The sequence below is a fragment of the Mytilus trossulus genome, chromosome 10 (genome assembly GCF_036588685.1).
Source record: "Mytilus trossulus isolate FHL-02 chromosome 10, PNRI_Mtr1.1.1.hap1, whole genome shotgun sequence".
In the NCBI taxonomy this organism is placed as follows: domain Eukaryota; kingdom Metazoa; phylum Mollusca; class Bivalvia; order Mytilida; family Mytilidae; genus Mytilus; species Mytilus trossulus.
This window is the reverse complement of record NC_086382.1, coordinates 45,812,608-45,835,525: the sequence shown is the minus strand read 5'-3', so window position 1 is coordinate 45,835,525 and position 22,918 is coordinate 45,812,608. Positions and strand designations below refer to the sequence as shown.

At 34.0% G+C, this 22,918-nt stretch overlaps 2 protein-coding genes across 2 annotated transcripts in view; one reads left to right on the top strand and one right to left on the bottom strand.

The window, feature by feature from the left end:
- Positions 1 to 1,319: 1,319 nt before the first annotated feature.
- Positions 1,320 to 6,700, bottom strand: LOC134687462 (uncharacterized; the record flags this gene model as incomplete). Its single annotated transcript, XM_063547782.1, has 4 exons — positions 1,320 to 1,378; positions 2,196 to 2,312; positions 3,118 to 3,185; positions 6,571 to 6,700. Coding segments are annotated over 4 exons (336 nt in total), but the record flags the coding sequence as incomplete, so codon positions are not given.
- A 906-nt stretch (positions 6,701 to 7,606) lies between these two features.
- Positions 7,607 to 22,918, top strand: part of LOC134687461 (acetyl-CoA acetyltransferase-like) — a 36,128-nt gene continuing 20,816 nt past the window's right edge. Inside the window, exon 1 of the mRNA XM_063547781.1 lies at positions 7,607 to 7,704. Within this exon, the coding sequence (XP_063403851.1) occupies positions 7,659 to 7,704 (46 nt within the window). The 5' untranslated portion in view covers positions 7,607 to 7,658. The remainder of the gene's footprint in view (positions 7,705 to 22,918) is intronic.

Sequence of the window (22,918 nt, the reverse complement as noted above, 5' to 3'; positions counted from 1 at the left end):
ATCAAAATAATTCGAAGCCAGTCAGACATTTAGTCATAGATACATGATTTTTTGTTATAATAGTTGTTATTGGCTTTGAACTAGCGATTTGTACTCAAGTCTTTTTGTTGTTGGGATATGCAAGAACCCAGTCACATCCACGTTTTTGTTACATGTATTACTATCCTTCTGATGAGTTAAGCCTTTACAATTGATTTTTAGTCTGTTCTTTTTAAGGTGCACGATTACACCACTGCCCCAGGTTAGTTGCACCATTTGGTGACCTATAGCTGTCAATTCTCTGTCATTTGGTCTCTTGAGTTGTTGCATACTACATTTTTTTTTAAAAATACACTAAACCTAATGCTTCAGAGCATCAATCTTCTGACATTTAAGTGACCAATGAACCATGAAAATGAGGTAAAGGAGATACTTGCGCATTGACAGACCTATTGATGAAACTAGAGCTTTGATCCATGAAACGAGGTAGGGTCAATGGAACCGGTCGGACTGATATCCAAATCCTAAGTCAGGAGCCTCTGGCCTTTGTCAGTCTTGTATTATTTTTAATTTTAGTTTCTTGTCAATTTGGAGTTAAGTATGGGGTTCATTATCACTGAACTTGTATATATATTTATTTAGGGGCCAGCTGAAGGACGCTTCCAAAGGGAATTTCCCGCTGCATTGAAGACCTCTTGTTGACCTTCGGCTGTTGTCTGCTCTATGGTCGGGTTGTTCTCTCTTTGACACATTCCCCATTTCCATTCTCAATTTTATTTAGACAATCTCATCTGCATATATCAGAAGGTAACTTTGAAGATAAGGTATCTGTATATAAGGAATAGAGTGTAAAGTCTACAACCCTCTGAAATATCAATCTTTTTACTAATAGTTTTATAATACAACAACAAAATCAGTATTGTGGTTCTTATGTTTTCAATACTGGGAAAGCATCACAGATGCTACAATAACCAGTGTCCTGAGTATGTCTCATTGTATAGATATTATGAGTATCTATTCACAAACATCTAAAATATTTAAACACAAGAAATAAGAGTGGAAATGGCCAATTCAGCACATTTCTCATTTATGAAGGAACACAACTCTTAGAACGATGAAAGTGATGCTACTTAAATTCAAACTTGATCTGTGTGTGGTGGTAATAAGCATTGTGTACATGGTTCATAACCTTTGACTAATGACCTATGGTTTTGTTCTAATAATTTTTCTCGTCATTGAGCCTCGTGTTGCTGAAAGTTTTTTTTTTAATTGTGCCTTTCGCAAACAAAGTTGGGTTTTTTTTTTATTGAAGAGGCCATTTGAAAGAAGTGTACACAATATTTCTTTTTTTCTTTATTTATACACAAGGATCTGTACTCTAGAACATGATCATCTGTCCCTGTAAATACAGAAAAAAAAAAAATTAGTTTCATAAAAATTAACACAATCATAGAAGCTCAATTGACAATTGTATGTTAAGATTTGAAATACAAATAACACAAGTGTTTTGGATTTCCCAAAATATTTGGTTCTGAGCATATCTAAATGGTGATTTTAAAACATACATGTACATATACACAATTTAGGTTAACATTAACATGTTGAATTCAACATTTAAGTACATAAATAAGGCCATAAGTTTTCTCGTTTGAATAATTTTACATTGTTATTCTGGGGCCTTTTATAGCCGACTATGTGGTATGGGCTTAGCTCATTGTTGAAGGCCATACTGTGACCTATAGTTGTTAATTTGTGTGTCGTTGTGGTCTCTTGTGGAGAGTTTTCTCATTTGCAATCATACCACATCTTCTTTTTATATATATAATTTTTAAATTAAACAAGGTAATATGAGTCTAACTTTGAATTTGCAAATAGAGAAATTAAGAATTTAAATCGATGAATATCTATGAAACCGATCTTCCCTTTCGTTACTATATCAAGATAATCAGATAATTTCAGAAATAAACAACAGCAAAGTTGGCTAGAAAGAATTATATTTGATTGAAATACATGTATTAATGCAAACAATTTTGTTTAAAGTATATTGAAATGCAATACTCAGTGATTTCATGGGCAATGGACATAAACTAGTTTTTTTCTGCCAATCATCTTTTCTGATTTAATAATTGCTATATTTGACATACTAAAAAGATAGATGGGTCATAATGTAGACTTATTGCATCTGACACTTCCTCTTTGGTAATAACAACACTAACCTTTCTCTTCTTTTCACCTCCTAATTCAAAGTGTTTGCACCTCTTGATGGAAATCTGTTTTCTGTGTTTACAGCCAGTACATTCCATTCTCAAGGTGATTTTCTTTGTTGTTTTGGCCTACAATAAAATCAAACAAAATAGACTCCTTTTTTAACCAAGCTAATCATTAACATCCAGTTATAAACCTGTTAATTATTTAAATAAATCATAATCTTTTATGGAAAGCAGTTTGATATAATTATAAAAGGAGTATATTCTAATATGCCCTTAAACCTAAAATGGCCCATTTTTACTAGTTTAAATTACAAATAAGGATTCATAGACCAATATCACAATGAATCATAACTTTTCCTACACTATTTAATACTGTGGGACTAGAAAAAAACTGTTGAAAATTTACTTGCATGCATGTTATACATGAAGTCACAAATAGTACTCATTTCCATTGATTATTGGACAGAAAACAGAGTGCATACATAGACAAAAAATATCTTTTAAAATAATGTTTGTAAGACATTATACATGTCTAACTTGAATATTTAGTTGTTTTCTGGTCCTTAATTTGGTTAAAATCCAGTTGATTTTCTCAAATTTTAAATATTTCGCCTAAATTTCTTATCTTCATCTATCTGGAATATAATAATCAACACTTTAGCATAAAACTTAGATGAACTTTTCACATGTCTAAGGAAATAACTAGAAAGTACCTTATAGATCTTACATTGTATCTCTCTTGAATTTTGCTTGAATTTACCTCGGATGTCTAATTGTTGGTGTTAATGGTTTTCTGTCATATTACCTATATGACTCTATTTATACCATGCTTTCTTTTTTGTTGTTGATCTAAATGGAAGTCTGCAATTTCTCTGAATCTCTGACATATGCCATTTATATTTGTATATTCTTTGATATTTTAAATTACCTTTTTTCTGAAAATAGGCTTGGTTTGTCCACCGTACCCACTTTGTTTTCTGTCGTATCTCCTTTTTCCTTTTAAGAAAATAAATGAATTATGAAAATTATCAGAAGTCATGTATAAATATTTTTAAATATGAAATATGAACACCAATTTAATTTCTTGTTCTACGGATTTTTGGACTCCAAAATTTGGGGCGAACGAGCGATTTGAAAATTTTAATAAAAAAATATTCAATTTGCAAATTTTTGTGGCGAAGCTTGAAAAGTAGAGGCGAGCGGTTATAATTTTTTTTTTGTAAACATGGAAAAGTAGGTTTTGACAATATTAAAACTTGATATATCACTTGCGCTTTGACATTTCTTTAATTTCTGAAGAATTGTTTCCCTATTCACCAAGAAATAATTAAAACTGGTCTATGTATGACAATGAGACAATTCTCCATCCAAGTCATATTCAGTTTGGGGGCAACCCTTATAAATTTATTCCTTTTACATGTTTTATGAGGGATCAATATAAGTTTTAATATATTTGTTTGTACAAAAGGGTTCATATTTTCTCAAAGAACTATATATCTATCTGGTATAAAATGGTCAAAACATGTCCAAGATTTTTTGTAAAATTCCTGGACTTTAACCATGTTAACACATTTACTTTAACAGTTTAATAATTATTCAAAATAAGTGGACTCCTCTTTTAGAAAAAGTTGTTTAAAATATGATGTAACTCTCCTCTTTTTGAGTACAAAATTCTAAGTTTTCAAAGGTTTTGTATATAAGAACTAAACAAATCCTTGGTCATGTTGGTATTTCTATTTTCTTTCTACATCAGTAAAATGACCCCTTGTTTGAGGGTGGGTTGTTCTCAACCTGATACAGGGGTGTGGAAATGCTATGCCTGACTCGCCCGACTCGTACATTTGAACAACCGGACGAGTAATTATTTTTGTCTTGGTTGCCCGTGGACAAGTAAAAAAATATACAAGACAAAGTTCAAATCCAACAAAAACATAAAATTAATTTCAAAACGTATAAAGAAGTTTAATTTATGTAAAAGAAACCAATGTTCAGCAAGTAAAAACATCAATGTTCATGACGATAAATATTACATGATACCTGAAATAGATCGATTACCAAAATAAATAAAAATAAGTATGCGAACCTGATTCGCGTTACATTGCATTGGCTTTGTCCATTGACCTGGGATTGTCGATTAGGTTTTATCCATCATTTACCGGAAGTCATTTCTTTAAATTTTGTATCGAGATTCAGATTGATAAATACTTAATAAAAAAGGTGGGCAAGCAAGACAAAAAGGAGTCATGAGTCGAGTAGAAAACCTTAAATGCAAATGGAGCACACAAGAGTATTTAAAAAAAAAGCGAGAATTTCAGACATCGTGGATATCAGATTGCCCCTGGCTATCTATGGAAATTCGGAAAATAAATTAAGTTTTTGTCTTATTTATAGATGAAGTCTTATTTATAGATGAAAGGTCAACATTATTTGATGTCAAAGTGGAAAATAAAAGGGAAGCTTTAATTGTCCATCAAAATTTACAATAATAAATAATCAAGAAAAAAACAAGTGTGTCAGTTGAGAGAAACACCACAAAACCAATAGTTTATCTATTATTTAGTTTACATTTCTTCAATCACTGTCCTCAAATTTAGTATATGCACCTACTGGCTACAATTTTTATTCAAACTGCTGCAAAATTGTCCTTTACCATGTTTACATGTCATTCCATTGGTTGGTTTGCTGTTAGGTGTCTGTCCCATTGATGTCAACCCATTTCCTACTTTCCTAATTTTTTACACATATAAACAAATAGATTTCATTTGTTTGTGATGCACAACAGTGCTAAGTAAGAATCATATATAGCTAACAAGAAATACTTCAATATTTATTGGGATCATCAGGGCAAGTAATTTTTTTTCCGGACAAGTAAAATTTTAGGTTTCACTTGCCCGGGGACAAGTGCTCACAACAAATATTTCCACACCCCTGTGATAATAGCAAACACAGGTCAAAGTACAGCCTTTTACACAGGGCTTTGATACAGACCAAACAGCAAGCTAAAAAGGACCCAAAATTTATTAGGGTACACAATTCGTACAGGAAAACCAACAATCTAATTTATATATCCGAACAGGAAAATACATGTACCAATGATCGAACAACATCAACAAACATTGCTGAACGACAGGCCCCTGAATTAATCAGGCCAGGTGCATAAACATGCAGCGGCTATGGATAGTTTTGTTTCGCCAGCATACAATATAATTGCAGTTGAAGGCAAATCCTTCAGAAATTCTTTGTACTTTATTCTAACAACGAACATTTGTTGATAGGGAATTTAAGTAAGGGGGAAAGAAACCATTTTTTGTTCTTAAAAGGTATTTCTGCTGTTCAAAATTTATATCGGAGCACTCCCACTTTGGATAAATAGGTTTCATGCTAAAACAAATATTCTCACAGATATTTACACAGTGTGTTGAGGTGCTTCTATGTTTAAAATCGTTAAAGGTTAGACTGATTTTAAAAATAGATGTTGATATCTTTTTAGAATATTTACAAAAAAAAACGGTGCGGAAAATGGACATGATTACATTTCCGGATGCGGGAATATAAAAAAAATAAAAAAAATTCTGTTTTGAAAAAAATAGGTGCGGGCGGGTCCGTCGAACAAGGAATCAAATTGGTGTGGCCTAATCTACATATTTAAGTTTGTTGAAGGGCAGGTGCCCATTAGTCTTCATGCTGATTGGCAGCCCAGGCTTGTAGAATCGCTCTCAGGACTGTAAAAATCATATCTACAGGCCAACAGAATCTTACTTAAAAAAAATCAAAACTCAAGCTCAGGGCCTGTAGATTTAAAAGTTCATCGTGAAGACTGCTATCAAGACTTCCAGGCTGCCACTACTAGAAATTATTAGTTTTTTTTACATTAAGTTTATTTACTAGTTTCACAGTGTATATATATATGTTAAGTATGTTTAAATGAACATATGTTCCAATTGTTTAAGACTTTATTCATTATAGGTTGAAAAATCCAGGCAAAGTTTAGATATTTCTATAGTGTCCTATATTTTGACCTAAGTGGAACCTCAACAGAGAATATTTTTTTATGAAACAAAATGATTTATTAGTTGTGCACAACCTTCCTGCTTCTGAGTTCATGTAAGTCTACATTGTAGTTAACTTTCAAACAAGTAAGATTTATGAAATGAATCTGTGTCAAAATTATTGGTTGCATCTTTAAAATATGTATGAGAATGCCAATCAATTTACAGTGCTTAGTATTGTTTACGAAAATTGACAACTTATGTAGGCAACAGTCTCTATGCCTCTGACACATGAAATGTGCAAGGGTTTGTAGGCCTGTGAAAGAAATATTGATAATCACAGTGCATTTTTGCAAGTGAACTTGCAAATGCATTTTTTTTTAAATAAATACCTTGTGCATATAACGAGGCTTTTCCAGCCTTGTACTGTGTAACTTTGTGTAAGGTGTGCTTTCTGCACTCCGTACTTTTACAGAAGGTACGTCTTTGTTTGGGTACGTTGACCTGAAAAAATATAGAATGTCATTTACTTAGTTTCATATTTATGCCTTAAATCAATTTGAAATATTTTTTGGTACTTGAAATATACCCCTTATAAAAGAGAGATATAATTGACATTAAAGGGTTACCCCTCATAATGTAATGTTTGCAGGGTTTATTTCTACAGTACTTTGATAGTCAGCATAATTGTATGGTTATTTGCAGATTGAAATACCTCATTTGATAATTGCAGGCACACAAACAGCCTTTATCAGAAATCACAAATCAGCTAGTATAATGTGTACATCAAATACAGTTTAAATATTAGCAAGAACTGACATACAAGGCAATTCTATTTTAACAATATTTCGAACAAGTTCATAATCAAATAAAACGTCATCATCATCATCAGCTTATCCTTGCTCTAGCTAAGATGTGAAGATTAAACAGTTAAAATAAATTATCACTTGCTGAATAATGGTTATTTGGGATAGCAGAAATGATGTATACAGTACAGATTATCAGAGTTCTAATGAAAAGGTTAGAAATCAAAACAACTCCACATAACTGAAAAGTAGACGTTAAGTTATTTATTTATTAAACAAACAGTAAAAGGAGCACAGAATATAACCAAGAAAGCGGATGATTAAGGATTTTATATTTGCTATATGCTAGCGTAATGCCTCACCATTTTGACCGATTTTGGAAAGGAAGTAAGTTACGTGATCAGTCAAGTGTTTTAATATTTTTTCGGTAAAGTGTATATTCATTTTATAACAGAAGCTAATTATACTCGAATTGAAGTAAATACACAATATCTATCAATTAGAAACGTTTATTTGTTGATAAGTATACTATAACCGTTTTACAATATTTGTTTCCAGTTATTTACGAAACATCAGTTGCCTAGAAAAACAAGAAATTATCAAGTTACAGTAGAATCGTTGATAAAGCGTGTCATTCACACGGATTTTAAAAACGAAAGTGCAAAGTGAAAGCAATGTCCCAAGAAGTTGTGATAGTTTCTTCATGCAGAACAGCAATAGGTTACGATTTTAAGAATTTTTATAAGGTTCTATTAAAACTGCTTGAATACAAACAACAATAATCATGAGGGACCCTATGCACATGAGACAGACATAAGACAGAACGCTGTATAATTTTTTTTGGAGGGCACCCCAATAAAAAAAACAATAAACAAAACACCTGAGTTTCAACTTTCATTTTAAACCTTCCATTCTGTTGCACAGTGCTGAGACTACTATAACACAGAGATTGGTCACTTCCTGTACTGACCAGTCAAATCGTGATTATTTTTGTGTCATCGACAACATCTGAGTCACGTGACTTGATGGGTTCGACAAGATGGAAAAATCCGCCATCTTTGACTGCTGAAGAAAAATTATTATTTAGCGAATGTGTATGTTTAAAGAGGTTTGTATTTCGGTAAGTGTGAATATAACATTGAAATAATCATTATTGTTTGCTTATAATCACTTTAAATGGAAAAAAAATGCAGTTATATACTTGAATTTACTGACTAAATCGGAAGGTAATCTCCATTTTTTACCAGTGTATGGGACTGGGTCAATGAGAAATTCGATCATCACTTATAGTTCAGATGAACAATCTGTTTCCCTGATATTTAAGTACAAGCCTTGGTTATAATCCTTTGTACTCATGTAAAATTTGTAATTTTACGAAATACCGTTTTTTTGTGATCGTGACATTTCCGATTCATAATTAAGAATCACACGTGACAAGTTCGAGTGACAAGGTGAATAAACAACATGAGGTCTGATAACGAATGAAAGGTTCATTTATATTGTTAGTTTAAGAAATTCAGACTTATATTTGGATCTGTTAATAAAATAAAAGCAGTCTTTTAAAAGCAGGGGGAGGGTTGGGATCCTGCTATAAACATGTTTAACCCAGCCACATTATTTAAAATGCTGAAATGGAGGGGTCACTATGAAAACTTTTAAAATATAGAAAAATAAAGGTTGGCAGGTAGAACTTACATAAATGAAGAGATTAATGAAAAATGAAGAGATGGATGCCCTATTTATAAAATTCCAATGTCCCCAGTCGGCTCCAGAAGCGATGAAGCAGCGCATCTATTTTGGGTAGGCAAATATCCACTTTTTGATATTGGAGAGCTCTGACGTCCTACGGCCCCAGCTTGTCTTGCAAAACAGCAGTCGGACGTCGGAGTAATCTCGGAGTAATTAATTATGTATGTGTCTGTCCTAGCTAAGTCAGGAGCCTGTAATTTAGTGGTTGTAGTTTGTTTATGTGTTACACATTTGTTTTTCGTTCATTTTTTTTTACATAAATAAGGCCGTTCGTTTTCTCGTTTGAATTGTTTTACATTGTCTTATCGGGGCCTTTTTTAGCTGAATACGAGGCTGGGATACGAGGTATGGGCTTTGCTCATTGTTGAAAGCCGTACTGTGACCTATAGTTGTTAATTTCTGTGTCATTTTGGTCTTTTGTGAACAGTTGTCTCATTGGCAATCATACCACATCTTCTTTTTAAATTATGAGATCTCATAATGATAAAGGTTCTATACATTTTCATTGATAATATATTCTTTATTGTAGGATTATCCCAGAAAGAAATCATGCATTGGATTTGGAAGAACGTTGAAGTCTACTGGACAAAGTGAAAAAAAAATTATTATTTTAAAATTTCATTGTCATATTGTGGCTATTGGTACTTTACGGAACGGAACGGAACGGAACGGAACGGAACAGAATTTCATTTAAGGTATCCAAAGGGGGCATTTATCAAATTTCGAAAAATCTTTAAAACAAAACAAACTTTAAAATTTCTGTGTTTTACGGTTTTCCATATACAAATAACACAAATGTATACTTAATCTCATCTTCACAGGTGAAATGTGCAATAATGTATAACATCGGGAACTATTCTGTAAATGAATATGTCGGATTGTCCTGATAAATTATCATGAAATTAACGCATTTGCAAGTCATGCATTATGATATCTAGACTGACCTCACGTCGTCCTTTCCGACGATGATTAGAAACATTGGTTCTGATTTTAACTTTTTAAATTTATTATTCCGTTCCGTTCCGCAAAGTACCAATTGCTCTGAGGAATTGGTATTTAACGGAATCGAACGGAACCAGACATTTATAATGTAATAAAAGCAGTATGATATCCAAAAAAAAAATGTGTCTGACACCCCTTTTTGCACGAGAAATAAGTGTTTTAGGTAGCATTCCCGACCAGATAAATAATTAAGAATTTAAAACAAAGGCAGCTTAGACAAAAAGTCTTACTCCTTCCATTGGTAATTATATTTTTTAAAAGAGGCCTTCCACCTCTCGTGCCGACGAGGATTAGAAACAGTAATCAAGTTGAATCTGATTTAAACTTTTTAATTTATTATTCCGTTCCGTTCCGTTCCGCAAAGTACCAATTGCTCTGAGGAATTGGTATTTAACGGAATCGAACGGAACCAGACATTTATAATGTAATAAAAGCAGAATGATAAAAAAAAATGTGTCTGAAACCCCTTTTTGCAGAAGAAATAAGTGTTTTAGATAGCATTCCCGACCAGATAAATAATTAAGAATTTAACACAAAGGCCGGATAGACAAAAAGTCTTACTTCTTCCATTGGTAATTATATTTTTTAAAAGAGGCCTTCCACCTTTCGTTCCGACTATGATTAGAAACAGTGATCAAGTTGAATCTGATTTAAACTTTTTAATTTATTATTCCGTTCCGTTCCGTTCCGCAAAGTACCAATTGCTCTGAGGAATTGGTATTTAACGGAATCGAACGGAACCAGACATTTATAATGAAATAAAAGTAGTATGATAAAAAAAAATGTGTCTGACACCCCTTTTTGCAGAAGAAATAAGTGTTTTAGATAGCATTCCCGACCAGATAAATAATTAAGAATTTAAAACAAAGGCAGCTTAGACAAAAACAAAAAATCTTACTCCTTCCATTGGTAATTATATTTTTTAAAAGAGGCCTTCCACCTCTCGTGCCGACGAGAATTAGAAACAGTAATCAAGTTGAATCTGATTTAAACTTTTTAATTTATTATTCCGTTCCGTTCCGTTCCGCAAAGTACCAATTGCTCTGAGGAATTGGTATTTAACGGAATCGAACGGAACCAGACATTTATAATGTAATAAAAGCAGTATGATAAAAAAAAATGTGTCTGAAACCCCTTTTTGCAGAAGAAATAAGTGTTTTAGATAGCATTCCCGACCAGATAAATAATTAAGAATTTAACACAAAGGCCGGATAGACAAAAAGTCTTACTTCTTCCATTGGTAATTATATTTTTTAAAAGAGGCCTTCCACCTTTCGTTCCGACTACGATTAGAAACAGTGATCAAGTTGAATCTGATTTAAACTTTTTAATTTATTATTCCGTTCCGTTCCGTTCCGCAAAGTACCAATTGCTCTGAGGAATTGGTATTTAACGGAATCGAACGGAACCAGACATTTATAATGAAATAAAAGTAGTATGATAAAAAAAAATGTGTCTGACACCCCTTTTTGCAGAAGAAATAAGTGTTTTAGATAGCATTCCCGACCAGATAAATAATTAAGAATTTAAAACAAAGGCAGCTTAGACAAAAACAAAAATCTTACTCCTTCCATTGGTAATTATATTTTTTAAAAGAGGCCTTCCACCTCTCGTGCCGACGAGAATTAGAAACAGTAATCAAGTTGAATCTGATTTAAACTTTTTAATTTATTATTCCGTTCCGTTCCGTTCCGCAAAGTACCAATTGCTCTGAGGAATTGGTATTTAACGGAATCGAACGGAACCAGACATTTATAATGTAATAAAAGCAGTATGATAAAAAAAAATGTGTCTGACACCCCTTTTTGCAGAAGAAATAAGTGTTTTAGATAGCATTCCCGACCAGATAAATAATTAAGAATTTAACACAAAGGCCGGATAGACAAAAAGTCTTACTTCTTCCATTGGTAATTATATTTTTTAAAAGAGGCCTTCCACCTCTCGTGCCGACGAGAATTAGAAACAGTAATCAAGTTGAATCTGATTTAAACTTTTTAATTTATTATTCCGTTCCGTTCCGTTCCGCAAAGTACCAATTGCTCTGAGGAATTGGTATTTAACGGAATCGAACGGAACCAGACATTTATAATGTAATAAAAGCAGTATGATAAAAAAAAATGTGTCTGACACCCCTTTTTGCAGAAGAAATAAGTGTTTTAGATAGCATTCCCGACCAGATAAATAATTAAGAATTTAACACAAAGGCCGGATAGACAAAAAGTCTTACTTCTTCCATTGGTAATTATATTTTTTAAAAGAGGCCTTCCACCTTTCGTTCCGACGAGGATTAGAAACAGTGATCAAGTTGAATCTGATTTAAACTTTTTAATTTATTATTCCGTTCCGTTCCGTTCCGCAAAGTACCAATTGCTCTGAGGAATTGGTATTTAACGGAATCGAACGGAACCAGACATTTATAATGAAATAAAAGTAGTATGATAAAAAAAAATGTGTCTGACACCCCTTTTTGCAGAAGAAATAAGTGTTTTAGATAGCATTCCCGACCAGATAAATAATTAAGAATTTAAAACAAAGGCAGCTTAGACAAAAACAAAAAATCTTACTCCTTCCATTGGTAATTATATTTTTTAAAAGAGGCCTTCCACCTCTCGTGCCGACGAGAATTAGAAACAGTAATCAAGTTGAATCTGATTTAAACTTTTTAATTTATTATTCCGTTCCGTTCCGTTCCGCAAAGTACCAATTGCTCTGAGGAATTGGTATTTAACGGAATCGAACGGAACCAGACATTTATAATGTAATAAAAGCAGTATGATAAAAAAAAATGTGTCTGACACCCCTTTTTGCAGAAGAAATAAGTGTTTTAGATAGCATTCCCGACCAGATAAATAATTAAGAATTTAACACAAAGGCCGGATAGACAAAAAGTCTTACTTCTTCCATTGGTAATTATATTTTTTAAAAGAGGCCTTCCACCTTTCGTTCCGACGAGGATTAGAAACAGTGATCAAGTTGAATCTGATTTAAACTTTTTAATTTATTATTCCGTTCCGTTCCGTTCCGCAAAGTACCAATTGCTCTGAGGAATTGGTATTTAACGGAATCGAACGGAACCAGACATTTATAATGAAATAAAAGTAGTATGATAAAAAAAAATGTGTCTGACACCCCTTTTTGCAGAAGAAATAAGTGTTTTAGATAGCATTCCCGACCAGATAAATAATTAAGAATTTAAAACAAAGGCAGCTTAGACAAAAACAAAAAATCTTACTCCTTCCATTGGTAATTATATTTTTTAAAAGAGGCCTTCCACCTCTCGTGCCGACGAGAATTAGAAACAGTAATCAAGTTGAATCTGATTTAAACTTTTAAATTTATTATTCCGTTCCGTTCCGTTCCGCAAAGTACCAATTGCTCTGAGGAATTGGTATTTAACGGAATCGAACGGAACCAGACATTTATAATGTAATAAAAGCAGTATGATAAAAAAAAATGTGTCTGAAACCCCTTTTTGCAGAAGAAATAAGTGTTTTAGATAGCATTCCCGACCAGATAAATAATTAAGAATTTAACACAAAGGCCGGATAGACAAAAAGTCTTACTTCTTCCATTGGTAATTATATTTTTTAAAAGAGGCCTTCCACCTTTCGTTCCGACTACGATTAGAAACAGTGATCAAGTTGAATCTGATTTAAACTTTTTAATTTATTATTCCGTTCCGTTCCGTTCCGCAAAGTACCAATTGCTCTGAGGAATTGGTATTTAACGGAATCGAACGGAACCAGACATTTATAATGTAATAAAAGCAGTATGATAAAAAAAAATGTGTCTGACACCCCTTTTTGCAGAAGAAATAAGTGTTTTAGATAGCATTCCCGACCAGATAAATAATTAAGAATTTAAAACAAAGGCAGCTTAGACAAAAACAAAAAATCTTACTCCTTCCATTGGTAATTATATTTTTTTTAAAAGAGGCCTTCCACCTCTCGTGCCGACGAGAATTAGAAACAGTAATCAAGTTGAATCTGATTTAAACTTTTAAATTTATTATTCCGTTCCGTTCCGTTCCGCAAAGTACCAATTGCTCTGAGGAATTGGTATTTAACGGAATCGAACGGAACCAGACATTTATAATGTAATAAAAGCAGTATGATAAAAAAAAATGTGTCTGACACCCCTTTTTGCAGAAGAAATAAGTGTTTTAGATAGCATTCCCGACCAGATAAATAATTAAGAATTTAACACAAAGGCCGGATAGACAAAAAGTCTTACTTCTTCCATTGGTAATTATATTTTTTAAAAGAGGCCTTCCACCTTTCGTTCCGACGAGGATTAGAAACAGTGATCAAGTTGAATCTGATTTAAACTTTTTAATTTATTATTCCGTTCCGTTCCGTTCCGCAAAGTACCAATTGCTCTGAGGAATTGGTATTTAACGGAATCGAACGGAAACAGACATCTATAATGTAATAAAAGCAGTAGGATAAAAAATGTGTCTGACATCCCTTTTTGCAGAAGAAATAAGTGTTTTAGATAGCATTCCCGACCAGATAAATAATTAAGAATTTAAAACAAAGGCAGCTTAGACAAAAAGTCTTACTCCTTCCATTGGTAATTATATTTTTTTAAAGAGGCCTTCCACCTCTCGTTCCGACGAGGATTAGAAACAGTAATCAAGTTGGATCTGATTTAAACTTTTTAATTTATTTTTCCGTTCCGTTCCGTTCCGCAAAGTACCAAATGCTCTGAGGAATTGGTATTTAACGGAATCGAACGGAAACCGACATCTATAATGTAATAAAAGCAGTATGATAAAAACAAGTCAGACCCTTCTTTTTTGAATGAGTGGTAAGTGTTTTAGATAGCATTTCGACTTGATCAACATTTAAATAAACAGCTGCGCCATGAGCGCATGATACGCCCGTCGTCTTGTGAAAAAACATAAATCTTTTTTGAATAACACAGTGTTGTACAGGATGTCATGCTTAGTATATCCTGACTCCTTCCTTATTCCCGCTCAATAGGAAGATTCATCATTGTACAAGATGTATTTGGAAACCCGACGCAACATTAGCCTGTTAAGTTTTAAGCAATAGAGATACAGCGCAACATGTGAAAAAAAAACTCTTTTTTTACAAAAAACTCAATAACTCGAAAATATAAAAATGAATCATCACCAAAAAGTATACAGATCTTTAGATTAATATAAAGAAGTGTGTAAAGTTTTAAGCAATAATCATAAATCGTTTTTGAGATATGGTGCGACATGTAAACCCCCCCTTTTTTTTTTTACAAAATACTCAATAACTCAAAAATGAAATTTTGAATCATCACCAAAACGTATACAGATCTTAAAATTAATATAACAAAGACATGTGTAAAGTTTTAAGTAATAATCATAAATCGTTTTTGAGATATGGTGCGACATGTGAAAAAAACACACCCCTGTTTTAGTTACAAAGTGCCGTAACTCAAAAAGTTGTAATCTTATTTTCACAAAAAAAACCTCCCCCTTTTTTACAAAATACTCAATAACTCAAAAATTAAATTTTGAATCATCACCAAAAAGTATACAGATATTAAGATTAATATAACTAAGAAGTATTTAAAGTTTAAAGCCATAATCAAGAATCGTTTTTGAGATACGGTGCGACATGTGAAAAAAACACACCCCTGTTTTAGTAACAAAGTGCCGTAACTCAAAAAGTTGTAATCTTATTTTCACAAAAGAGTATACAGATCATTTGACCATCATAAGAAACAACTATGTTAAGTTTCATGAAATTTGGATAAGTCGTTCTCAAGTTACGGTGCGACATGTTTACACCGGACAGACGGACAGACGGGCGGACGGACGGACGGACACTGGACATTTGTATACCATAATACGTCCCGTCAAAATTGACGGACGTATAAAAAATAACACAAAGACAGGTTAGACAAAAGGTCTTTCTACTTCCATTGGTAATTATAAATTAAAAAAGGGGCCTTCCGAAGATGATTAGAAACAGTGATCAAAACTTGACAGACAAAAGATTGACGTGCGAGTTTAACACAATGTAATGTGATGCCTGAAACACTTCTCAAGCAACGTGGGTCCTATTTGGCACCACAAATAGCAGAGATCTACAAAAAGCTTGGCTGTGACAAAGAGACGTCTGCAGTACTCAAACTTTATTTATAGAACGAACAACATAAAAACAAGTACACAATCCCGAACCTAATAACCGTTACACTATCCCCCCTTTTCTTTATAAACAGACAGTTCTCAATAAGAATATCTCTTATTTTTTTGCACAAATGTTTTTGTCAATCTTTGAAACGTAAGGGTTGGTTTATTTTGCGTCCATATCGACTGATTTTAGGTGGGTGCTTTTCTTTTGTCATCTGACGATTCCCAGGTAAGTCTGGAACCTGTGTCCTCGACTCACTGGAATCTGAACTGTCATCCATCTTGGGTGAAATCTTTGGATTTAAGGCATCATTGAGAGACCCTATCTTCTTGGTTACGTTTGAATGGGTCTTACTACCACTTGAGACTGGACTCAGTGTCCCCGAATCACGTGATATAATCTCCTTCTGTTCTGATTCATCATCTTGTTTGGTTGAATTCTTGCCCGAATCTAAACTTTGTATCGTCTGTTCTAATGAACATATGATATAGTCTTCAAATAGTGAATTCTCTTTCTTTGAACTATCAGATTTATCGTCGTTAGCCGCATCATAAGCATCTGAAATTTCGACAACAAATTCTTGCGATAGCTTAATATTCTTGTTCTCAAACCCACCTGAGTCTGGAGCCTGTGTCCTCGGCTCATGTGGCACATTTGAACCAATCGCACTTACCTCGTCCATGTCTGAAACATTATCTTTTTCAAGATTATCCTGTAGGCGAGTTTCCACTAAAACCGACCCAGTGTTGTTATTGTCTTGTAAGGAAGCTGGGTCTAAAACATCAACAATACTTTCTTTTAGACTTTCAACTCCTCCATATACATCTGTCTCGTCCATGAGCTTTAAAGTATCTAAAGTGGGTTCCATTTCAGCCGTCACTCTTGATATTTGGCAATCATTTTCTGTTCGATACCGTCCTGGTATCAGCTCATTATTTATCAGCAGATCACCTTATTTGGCCATTATGATACCATCTACTTCTTTCAGTAAGTCTATTCCAATCAAAATATCATCTCTTATGGGGGCAATGCATACTTTCCAAATTATCTCCTTTTTACCCAGTTGAAGCTTTGCAACAACATTCATGTCAGCCTCCATTTCTTTCCCATTTTCTGCATTCAATAAGCAAGCTTTTATACCGGTAGTACCGCTCAAACCAATACAATTTGCAAAGGATCTTGAAAGTACCGTTACATCTGCTCCTGTATCAACAATAGCATCGACCTTATTGCCATTGACTTGAATTGGAATGAGTAAATCTTATCCTCTGCCAATTTGATAATATATCTTCTTTCACAATCAGCACCAGTATCTTGTCTTCTCATAGGGCTGGGGGATCGTGATCTTTTTGGACAATCACGTTTGAAATGGCTTTTATCGCCACAAAAATAACATCCCGTTGACTGTGCTGTCAAGGTAGCTGGTTTTGAATCATGCAGCATGGCCCTTTCTAAAAGATCTCTTAGTGCTTTGATTTCATTCTGTAATGTTTGATTATCTGGTTTCCGAAATGAATTTACCAACTGCCTAACGCTGTCCATCCCTTCATATTGGTCAGTACTCTTTTCCTCTTCACCTTTCCACGTAACGCGTCTGGTCCTTTGTTTTGTATTATAATCAACATCCCTGCCCAACGTAGCATGATAATTGTGTTGTAGTTGTACAACAATATCTAGTGCTGAAGATACAGTCTAAGGTTGGTGGTTTAAAGCTTCATATGCTATTTTGGCGTTCTTGTGGCCCTTCAAAAAGTGTTCCGCTGCAAGTTCCTCTTGTAACTCGATACTACTTGTTGGGTATGCTCTTGAGACTAATCGTCTTACTTCTTCAGCAAACTCTTCATTCTTTTCATTGTGTTGTCTTAAATCAGATAGTTTTGTTCGTGCAGTGGATGGGGGCTCTTTTCGGTTGAACCTGTTTTCCATGTGACGCGAATTGGATTCAAAAGTATCTCTTTCCTGTCGAGGAATTGCGGTCATAAATTTACTCGCCTGTCCTCGCAGGCATTCAATTTACCTATCTAACTTTTCCTCCTCTGTCCATTCGTTTCTCCTAGCTTCCCTGTTGAATGGGATAATAAACCCCTCATAATCATCCTTCCCGTCGAATGTTGGAAGTTTTTGGTGCGGAACGTCACTATTTGGTACTTTTTGTCTTGTCTGCTGTGTATTGTTACTACTGTGCATAGCTTCAATATCACTAGAAAACGAAGGTTGTATGTTTCTTATCAAATCTTGTCTATTATTTGTGTTCATAGAACTCGACCTAGACTCCCATCTTTCTATAGTGCTTAACAACGGTTTAAAAGGGGGGAGTGTTGTGGTATCCCTTGGTGTTGATGACAATGGTGTGTGTGAATTAGCATTTAGTCTGGGACTGTTCCCGCGACCAAACTGTAAACTCCCGTTCTGTCTGTCATCATCTAAATTCTGTGTTGTTGTATCCCTTTGTGTTGATGACAATGGTGTGTGTGAATTTGCATTTGGTCTGGGACTGTTCCCGCGACCAAACTGCAAACTTCCGGTCTGTATGTCATCATCTACATTCTGGGACGATGGCCTGGGGCTGTTCCCTCGACCGAACTGCAAATATCCTATTGGTTGATTATCTAAAGTAAATGAAGGTGGTCTGGGACTGTTCCCACGACCGAACTGTAAAACCGATTTCGGCTTGCTATCTTGACCGAACAGAGATTGTCTGTGACTGTTCTCTTGGTCAACCTGAAAACTGTCAACTGGTTTGTTTTCACCTAACTTAGGGTCTAGGTGTTCATTATTTCCATCATATAATCCATACTTTGGACAAATAGAAGACCCAGAAAAATCGTCAACTGTGTAACCGGAAGTATTAGTTCCTGTGCTCTTAATGTCGGATTTCGATGTCTCCCGGTTCTGCAAAAACGTATTGTTCAATTCTTCTATACCTCTACTTTGTTGGTAGAGTAGCTGCATTGTATTGGCAGAAACCTCATCCTGTTTTCTAAACATATGTCATGGTGTCAGCCAAGGTTCCCATGTCGTTCCCCATTCTTTCTAACACGTTAAGCATTTTTATGCCCAACTGATCACCATTTGGCGGGGAATCTTCGTTGACTTTTCGATCAGAACCCGTCTCTACTACTGTATCGTCATTCATGTTTATTATTAAATTGCAATTTATAAAAGATTGTAATTTTCAATCCTGTGGATCGACGTGTACTGAAAATGATTCCCTATCTAACCAATACTCTTGGCATATGTCAAGTGGTAATCTTCTAAACCACTTTTGTGTCCATATTCTTTTAGGATGAAGCCCGTCTCTTAGCAGGTGAAAATTAATATTTTGTCTGTTGTGTGATGACGAGTGGAATAGACCTGAGATAGTTGTGTAGAACAGTTTCACTCATAAGTCCTTTATTTTCTAAATTCGATCTGTAATACTTAAAAAACACGTATTACATGAAACAGTCTAAAAATATGCAAATTATTATGATACAAAATGCAAATCTTGACTAAAATAAAATAAAAAATAAAAAATAAAAATGTTTTTGTATGTCCGGTAATTTGGTGACGAGGTCGGAGCCACCGGAATTATTTTTTTTCAAATGCAAATTTTCGTCAGCTAAATTTTTTGTAAAATTAAAACAATTTTCAGTATTTAAAGTATAAAAATCATACGATATCACCGGAATAATTATGTTTGGGTTGTGATTGACGGGGATCCGCTTCTGGATCGCCCAATCGTCGACTCACGTGGTTTTCCAAACTGGCAACTTTCCGATGAATTTCCAAACTTCTCAGTCGAATAAATTCACAATAGTCGACACTTCTGACACCAGTGTGATGCCTGAAACATTTCTCAAGCAACGTGGGTCCTATTTGGCACCACAAATAGCAGAGATCTACAAAAAGCTTGGCTGTGACAAAAAGACGTCTGCAGTACTCAAACTTTATTTATAGAACGAACAACATAAAAACAAGTACACAATCCCGAACCCAATAACCGTTACAGTAATTAAAAAATTGACACTGTCATAGTTTAAGTACACTTGTATTTCTACATCAAAAGCTTATGTCATTCGCACTGTATATTGTCAAAGTTGCGGACTTCTAATTTAATAAAAGGTTGATTTTGATATTTTCATTTGTAACCACTGTAATGACGCCGGGTATAATTGACGAGAGCTTTGTTTTTATTCAAGACATTTTTTTTCATTTTTTTTTTAACTTAAATACACATGCATGATATTCATTAGCACAATTTAAAACTTACATTCAAATGAATTCCAAGAGGATCAACATTACTTTAGACATACAAATGTAGCAACTCATTCCGAACTTTAATAATTAACGACAACATTTTTTTGCCCATTTCATCATTTTTTTTCCCGAAAATTTTAAAATATAATAAGGAATGGATGGATTTTGGGTAACCTGCATTTGTGTTAAATTATTTATTAATGATCAGGTCGAGAATGCTATATAAAACAATTACCACTCATTCAAAAAAAGAAGTGTCAGCCTTTTTTTATCATACTGATTTTATTACATTTGTAGATGTCTGTTTCCGTTCGATTCCGTTAAATACCAATTCCTCAGACCAATTGGTACTTTGCGGAACGTGCAATGTGAAAAATGCCCGGCAGGCATGGCTTTTTATCAGGAATTTAATGTAAAAAAACTCATCAAAATCGGACTTGAAATAAAAAACAAATATATTTTTTCAGCACCCCCCCCCCCCCCCCCCCCCCCCCCGCATTGGCCCCCTTTATCTCGGGTCCCATAAGAGCAATATAAATCCGTAGGCAGTCTACAAATAGAAAATTTAAATGGAATATAAAGAACAGGTTTTTATTACATAAAAGATGTCTGTTTCCGTTCGATTCCGTTAAATACCAATTCCTCAGAGCAATTGGTACTTTGCGGAACGGAACGGAACGGAATAATAAATTAAAAAGTTTAAATCAGATTCAACTTGATTACTGTTTCTAATTTTCGTCGGCACGAGAGGTGGAAGGCCTCTTTTAAAAAAATATAATTACCAATGGAAGGAGTAAGATTTTTTGTTTTTGTCTAAGCTGCCTTTGTTTTAAATTCTTAATTATTTATCTGGTCGGGAATGCTATCTAAAACACTTATTTCTTCTGCAAAAAGGGGTGTCAGACACATTTTTTTTTATCATACTGCTTTTATTACATTATAAATGTCTGGTTCCGTTCGATTCCGTTAAATACCAATTCCTCAGAGCAATTGGTACTTTGCGGAACGGAACGGAACGGAATAATAAATTAAAAAGTTTAAATCAGATTCAACTTGATTACTGTTTCTAATCCTCGTCGGCACGAGAGGTGGAAGGCCTCTTTTAAAAAATATAATTACCAATGGAAGGAGTAAGACTTTTTGTCTAAGCTGCCTTTATTTTAAATTCTTAATTATTTATCTGGTCGGGAATGCTATCTAAAACACTTATTTCTTCTGCAAAAAGGGGTGTCAGACACATTTTTTTTTATCATACTGCTTTTATTACATTTTAAATGTCTGGTTCCGTTCGATTCCGTTAAATACCAATTCCTCAGAGCAATTGGTACTTTGCGGAACGGAACGGAACGGAATAATAAATTAAAAAGTTTAAATCAGATTCAACTTGATTACTGTTTCTAATTCTCGTCGGCACGAGAGGTGGAAGGCCTCTTTTAAAAATATAATTACCAATGGAAGGAGTAAGATTTTTGTTTTTGTCTAAGCTGCCTTTGTTTTAAATTCTTAATTATTTATCTGGTCGGGAATGCTATCTAAAACACTTATTTCTTCTGCAAAAAGGGGTGTCAGACACATTTTTTTTATCATACTGCTTTTATTACATTATAAATGTCTGGTTCCGTTCGATTCCGTTAAATACCAATTCCTCAGAGCAATTGGTACTTTGCGGAACGGAACGGAACGGAATAATAAATTAAAAAGTTTAAATCAGATTCAACTTGATTACTGTTTCTAATCCTCGTCGGCACGAGAGGTGGAAGGCCTCTTTTAAAAAATATAATTACCAATGGAAGGAGTAAGACTTTTTGTCTAAGCTGCCTTTATTTTAAATTCTTAATTATTTATCTGGTCGGGAATGCTATCTAAAACACTTATTTCTTCTGCAAAAAGGGGTGTCAGACACATTTTTTTTTATCATACTGCTTTTATAACATTATAAATGTCTGGTTCCGTTCGATTCCGTTAAATACTAATTCCTCAGAGCAATTGGTACTTTACGGAACGGAACGGAACGGAATAATAAATTAAAAAGTTTAAATCAGATTCAACTTGATCACTGTTTCTAATCCTCGTCGGAACGAAAGGTGGAAGGCCTCTTTTAAAAAATATAATTACCAATGGAAGAAGTAAGACTTTTTGTCTATCCGGCCTTTGTGTTAAATTCTTAATTATTTATCTGGTCGGGAATGCTATCTAAAACACTTATTTCTATTGCAAAAAGGGGTGTCAGACACATTTTTTTTATCATACTGCTTTTATTACATTATAAATGTCTGGTTCCGTTCGATTCCGTTAAATACCAATTCCTCAGAGCAATTGGTACTTTGCGGAACGGAACGGAACGGAATAATAAATTAAAAAGTTTAAATCAGATTCAACTTGATCACTGTTTCTAATCCTCGTCGGAACGAAAGGTGGAAGGCCTCTTTTAAAAAATATAATTACCAATGGAAGAAGTAAGACTTTTTGTCTATCCGGCCTTTGTGTTAAATTCTTAATTATTTATCTGGTCGGGAATGCTATCTAAAACACTTATTTCTTCTGCAAAAAGGGGTGTCAGACACATTTTTTTTTTTATCATACTGCTTTTATTACATTATAAATGTCTGGTTCCGTTCGATTCCGTTAAATACCAATTCCTCAGAGCAATTGGTACTTTGCGGAACGGAACGGAACGGAATAATAAATTAAAAAGTTTAAATCAGATTCAACTTGATTACTGTTTCTAATTCTCGTCGGCACGAGAGGTGGAAGGCCTCTTTTAAAAAATATAATTACCAATGGAAGGAGTAAGATTTTTTGTTTTTGTC